The sequence below is a fragment of the Monodon monoceros genome, unplaced genomic scaffold, assembly GCF_005190385.1.
Source record: "Monodon monoceros isolate NGI ecotype Baffin Bay Population unplaced genomic scaffold, NGI_Narwhal_1 Super_Scaffold_22, whole genome shotgun sequence".
NCBI classification, from domain to species: domain Eukaryota; kingdom Metazoa; phylum Chordata; class Mammalia; order Artiodactyla; family Monodontidae; genus Monodon; species Monodon monoceros.
This window is the reverse complement of record NW_021703779.1, coordinates 7063546-7070091: the sequence shown is the minus strand read 5'-3', so window position 1 is coordinate 7070091 and position 6546 is coordinate 7063546. Positions and strand designations below refer to the sequence as shown.

Genomic DNA, 6546 nt, shown 5'->3' with positions numbered 1-6546 from the left:
TGGTATGATATATTATGTATTATTTTATATACAAATGCTTCATATAGTATAGCTATTATATATGTATATAATTATACTTTATAAATATATTTATTAAAATTCAATTATACACAATATATTAAAATATTTATTTGTATGTAATATATAAATGTGTATGTATATATGTGTATATACGTGTGTATATATATATCCTGTGTACGTCACATTCAGCAAACGACCTGAGCCCAACATGTAAAAAAAAATTCAGAGTTAGAATACAGCAGTCACAGTCTTTGCTGTTTTCCTTTACCTGATAATTAGCTAATATTATCATGACATTCATGAACTTGAGTTAGAAATTTTTGCTGCATCCTTCATTGGTGAAGAGTTTGGGCTCTGAACACACGATCTTCCTTTGAATCTGAGTTCTGCTGCTGCCTTGTAGCTTAATGTTTCTGATTCTCAACATCTTCAGTTCTAAAATAGAAGTAATACAGGTGCCTGCCCCTTAGGGCTATCGTGACTGTTAAGATAAGGAATGACCAGGTGCATGTGAGGACTGGACAAGTTAGGTCGCATCAGTATGGTAGTAATTTTCTGCCTCTCCAGTTGTATTCAAATGAATTACTTGCTGTCAGAGATTTACTCAAATAAGGCTACTAGAAAGATTTAAGGCATGACAACAAACACAACTCAAAACCCAGCAACATAAGAAGCAGCAGTGGCTGAACTTGATAAACCCAAGGGTTCCATTTCAGGAAACATCCTCTTGTTATGAGTTTCACCAACCAGAGTGCCTTTCTCCAATGTCAGGCCAGAAGAAAATCCCTAGCGGGGACACAAAACCTGTTCATGAGGACGAACCACAAGAAACTGACCTATTACCAACTGAGTGTGCCGTTTATCACCTACGTCAGATGTATCGCTTAGTTTTTAAAGTGAAAAAGACATCTAAAGAAGGAAAAATAAATAAATATGATAGGCCACCTACAAAAAAAAGAATGGACGCGTAATTATTTGCACAAAGCATTAGAAAATACTGTGATATTTTATTATTAAAAATGCTGCTGAAAAGTTTATACATATGTGTCCAGCCATATATATCTTCTATCATTACTTAAGGCAAAATCAAAAACAAAATCGCAAAATAATAATCCAAGAAACCATTAAACCCTGCGTGCCAGTGAAGGTCAAGAATAAAAGCCTAGGAAAGTTTTTTTCTAACTTATGTTTTTTTTTTTCTCTTTTTTATAGATAGCAAGTATATTTTATTCTCATAGAACTCTATGAAGATTCTATAACTTCTTTCCATGTAGAAATATCATTTAAGGTGTATTAAATTGCTTTTGATCATAACCCTTTGTAAAAGCTAAAGTTATTCACTTAACGAGAACTTTTTTTTTTTTTTCCTTATCCAAATGTCACAAGCCTGATACATTACTGTGCATATTGCTAGCAGAAGACAATTGGAAATACTAAACAAATACTGGAATTCACATTACAAACATACCGGACCCACATTGGTGCCAAGCATCACGTCCTTCGTAGTTCCCTGGAGAGCCTATTCGTCGTAGCTTAGCTGGGGTAATGCACAGCTTGCAGAAATGGCCTGACAATAGCTTTCAAAAATGATGAACAAAAATCGTACCCATGACACCTCTAGCTGCAGGAGTGATGCTTCTCTCTATGCAAAGTTGGGGTTATATTTCACCTATGTATACACAGAGAATCACTCTTAAATTTAAACCAAGATGAACAACAGAATTTATTGGACGATCTGTATGCATTTTTAAAAGCACTCTCTTTTTCTAGGGGGGCCATTTTCAAACACTTTGATAGACATTGCTACAGTTTTAGTTTAGGGGTTCAATAATCAAAGATTATACAAAGAGACAAGGAATTTGGACTATCTTTGTGGAGAATGTCCACCTTGGCAAAGACATATAGTGCTGGGTTTCCATGAGAACCATGCCCAGAGACATCTTCAAATATCTTTGGCTACTATTTCCTGGTGTTGCAATATAATTTTGAAAGACAAAACATAAAGTCACCATGGTTACGATTTTTTTTCCTTCCACTTTAGGACACTTGCAAAAGATTCCTTCAGGAAAATTAAAAGGACGATGAGAAAATGACAAAGTGTCAGAGGGACAAACTTCTCATCCCTGTCTCACCAATTTAAAATGACTGAATATTTCTGTGTGTTATCTTGACAGTGAAGCCATCCTAACTTCCCGGAAAACCCATGCAAAGCACTTTTAATGTTCTATCCTTTTGTTTGTTTTCTCTCTGTAATACTCATGGATCAGTGACTGATACACAAATCCACAAATGGTAATAGTTTCAGACAAGCATATGTTTTATCCCATAAATGATATAAAAAATAAAAATCCCTGCTTACTGATAAATAAGGGACTTACTGCTTAAACAGAAAGGAAAGACACATGCCCTCTTTCAATCTGATTAGCTAAGCTGAGCAGGTATTTCATCAGCCAAACCCTTCTGCAGCTGCTAGGGAATACAGAGCTGTATTGACTCAGCAGAGCTTGGCCCTACCAAAGACAAGCTTTCTTTTCCTTTTTGGCAGGACCCTGGGATGGGAAGCAACTCTTCCTCAACAGATTCAAAGAACCAGAACTACAGAACGAGACTTGTATTCTGTTTTTCCCCCGCGGTCACTCTGCATGTGCGTGCGTGTTTCTAATTCAACAAGCTTTAAATAGGCTCCACGCTGGGGATCCATCCTGGGGTTGCAACTTCATGAAGCCTTAACACACAAAAATAAAAGTTTTCCTAAAAATAACGGTCTCCTAAGAATGCTGTCGCATGCACTTTCCAGCCCAAAAAGGGGAGAGAGAGCCTAGTCGAACAGACGGTCTAGGTCCGCTGTGTGACAATCACATCCTCCTACAAATGAAACACGTTAGAAAACCCCATGTCTGTTGGCCACAAGGAATTAAGAAGAAAATCCTCCTTTGTCCTGGAGGAGACAGAGGTGATATGACTAATGTATATATCGATTTATATACATACAGACCACAATGGAAAGCACAATCTCGCTAAAAGCTCTTTCAAACTGAAAACACCAATAAAAGCTTTTTTTGTTGTTGTTTTTGTTTTTCTTTCTGTTTTTCTCTCTGTGTGTGTTTGTTTAAACGCACAGCTATATACATTTTTTTATTTTTATTTTTACAAAGTTTCTTAAATAGAGTTCAGGCTCGCAAAACATCTCTTTGCACAGAACTCTACGTATGTAACTGCATAGTCAGTTCTTTTATTTTAATAATAAAATTCCACTTTTCCTTCTCTCTGGATTACACCTCCATATGCTGGGTAAAAGCCCATAGATTCTTTCTTCACTTAAGTAGAGCCATCTGTCGTATGGCACAAAAAGAACTTTTATTTATTTCAATTGTAATTAAAAAAAAAAAAATGTGCCCTCGGCTGAGTTCCAGAAGTGTCAGCTTCTATGGTCACATTGGAAACATCCAGGTCCTTGAAACTTCGATGTCCTAGTTGCACTAAAGTTTGCCAGATGGTGGAGATCTTAAAGCAGTATTGTAACAGCAATGTATACGTTTCACATTTCGTAGGGTCAGAAGTTGATCTCGTTGTACTGGGAAATGCCAATGGAAAGGGTCTGCAAGGACACAGTGGCTGCCCTTTTGCTTTTGTTTTGTTTTGTTTTGTTTTGTCTTAAGCCAAACATTCCTTGTTTGGAGATGTTGCTTCTTTCTTTCTCTCTTCGATGTGGCTGAGGGGAGGCGCAGAGGGAGGGGAAGAAGACGGCAAAGCTATACTCTAGTGGTTGAATGCCCGTGGGGTAAATTTGTACTGTTTTGTCCTCCACTGAAGGTATTGAACGTGTGCAAAGGCTGCATCCCCGTCAGTGTGTTGGGAATCATAGTGATGGTATTTGGTGTCATAAGTGGGATGTCATCAGGGGACCTGCGCAGCGTGAGGGTGTAGTCTGGAGGGCAGGTGAGCCTCAGCGTGTCATGAGCCTGCAGGGACTCACACTCGTGATCATGCTCCAGCTGTTTCATCTGCAGGGACATGATCTCTTCGTTCTGGATGTGAGCAATGTCATTTGTGGTATTTCTCTGGGGACTGGGGCGCCTGTGTGTCTCATGGCGCCTCTTGTCCTTCTTATAGTACAGCGCCGCGAACGCCAAGATGTTAAGGAAGAGTAAGGATGCCCCCACGGCAATGGTGACGCTCAACTCAGTGGAATAATCCCGTTTGGTTTCGATGAGGACGGTGGTGTCCTCGGGCCCCGTTTTATGAGGGTCCTTGGAGTGTTTGGGGTTGTTGGCAGGAGTGATCGCCGGGCGTTTGGTCGTGGGCCATATCTTGGCAGGAGATCGCCGAGTTCCGTAGGGAAAGGAGGTCATGTCCGGAGGAGGAACCTTTGTGGTTGTGGACACATACTGGAATATCTCATTCAAGTTGTGCAAGTGAGGCACGAGTTCCAACCAGAAAGCCACTTTTGTGGCTCGGTAATGGTCCCTCACTCTGGGTTTCAAGCCAATATGCAGATAGAGCTGGTCTTTGGGGTTATACTTGGACCAGGCCACTTCCTCAAAGCGATTGGGTTTTGTGTGAATGAACTTGGTGTCCTGAGGAACTGGCTGATTAGGATCACTGGGGACAGAAGGGAGAAAAAAAGAGAAAGGTCACACTCTTCCACATTTCCCAAGTAAATTTTAATCAAATACAATGAAATTACAATCAGATAATCTCATGTGTTTATTGATATGCACAAAGTACTCAAGTAGCAACAAATACATGATGTTTTAATCCCGATGCGCTACCATTTTGCCTTTTCTTTAAAATCCCCTTACCTTTATTTTAAAAATAATTCCTGATGGCAGTATGATAGCATTTTCATAACACTTCTACACTTTTTAAATGCATCCAATTATCTTCCATGATAAAGAAGGAAACCAAAAATGTGTCTTGTATTTCAAGTTTAACTACTTTTGAGTCAGAAATCTCAACCAGGGTGATTTGCCCCCAAGAGGGCATCTGGTAACATCTGGAGATGTTTTTTGGTTGTTATAAGTGAAGGGTGGTGCCATGAATGGGTAGATGCCAGGGTGACTGTTAAATATGCTCCAGGGCACAGGACAGCCCCTCCACAGCAGAGAAGTAACTGGTCCCAGGTGTCAGTAGTATTGAGGCTGAGAAATCCTGATTTAGAGGCTATGGTCCAAAATTTGTGCCATTCTCTTTCTTCCTCAAGAATTGCTTCTTAGGTAAATGAATAGATACTGTGGTTACAACTAAAATGTATGTTAAAAATCAAATAAAAACTGGCTTTTGTAATTACAAGATGTTAATAAATAGAATTATGCATCAATTGTTCATTCTCTCTCAGAAAGAGAAATATGTATGTACTTGGAAACCTTCTGAAGACTGAGTCACGTAAAGATCAAACAACATTCCGTTGATTTAAGAAGTTTGGTCAGACGGTGCTTTTAGATATGTAGAGTTAAGGGTTTTAGGAAAAGTACCACATGATGCAAGAAATTGAGGGTTTTTTATAGATTTCAAGTGTGCATGGCAACTATGAACCTAAGAAGTCTCCTATGATTTACATAAGTGGACACAGGCAGAAGGAGAATCACCAAAATGGAAAGATTCTCCACAAAACATGGTACTTGAAACATCTTTGCAACTAACTCTTTTAAGATAACAAACAACCTCCCCCTGCCCCGCAAAGATATATTCTCATTTCTTCCATTTTTTTTTAGGTTTGGTCAAGTGAGCTGTAAAACAGGTTTCATCTTAATGTGTACTGGTTTGGAAAATTTGAGATCACGCATGATATAATGCCACCTAGTTGACACTGAACATTCAGACATGATGTGCAGACCCAGTTTGCTTAGATCTATTGCTCCAGGTGCTCTAACTTCTATTTTCCACGTAACACTTTTATGAAGCTGCCTTCAGCCACTGCCTGTTTGCTCATGTATCAGAAGGCTGGGGAACCAGAAGGTCCCACTGGAAGACCTAAAGACTACAGACATTCCCAAGTAGTGTGCAGGATGCAAACGATGCACTTGACCAACAGATGCATCTGCCAAAGGAAGGACTTTAGCCCTCAGTCTGAGGCTGTCAAAATCATCTCCATACATTAAGTTCTGCATCTCTCCCTCTTTACAAGCTGTGAAATCTTGAGCAAATCCTTAAGCCTCTCTTAGCCTCATCTTCCTCATCTATAAAGTGGATAAGAATACTGGGATGGAAAGGAAGTGAGAAAGGTTAAATAATAACTACAATATTCCTGGCATGTAGTAAGAGCTCAATAAATAGTATCTCTCTCTGCAATGCATAAATTAGAATACCTACAAATTGCTAGCGAGAGAGGACTATAAATAACATACTGTATATAGCCACAGAATATACCTAATACCCTACATTCTACATAGTATATGCTACATAAAAGTATACTGTATACCAGTATACACGGTACACTAATATCCTAGATACAGTGTACACTGCATAACAATATACTGTATATATGGTACACTGTTAATTATATATAGTATATACTGTTTAAAA

The 6546-nt window shown here is 38.9% G+C and overlaps 1 protein-coding gene across 2 annotated transcripts in view; it reads right to left on the bottom strand.

Moving 5' to 3' along the window:
• Positions 1-979: 979 nt before the first annotated feature.
• The window catches only part of NLGN4X (neuroligin 4 X-linked), a 291389-nt gene continuing 285822 nt past the window's right edge, over positions 980-6546 (bottom strand). For both annotated transcript variants that reach the window (XM_029241236.1, XM_029241237.1), the window contains one exon: positions 980-4623. In XM_029241236.1, coding sequence (XP_029097069.1) covers positions 3774-4623 — 850 coding nt within the window. In that variant the 3' untranslated portion in view covers positions 980-3773. The remainder of the gene's footprint in view (positions 4624-6546) is intronic.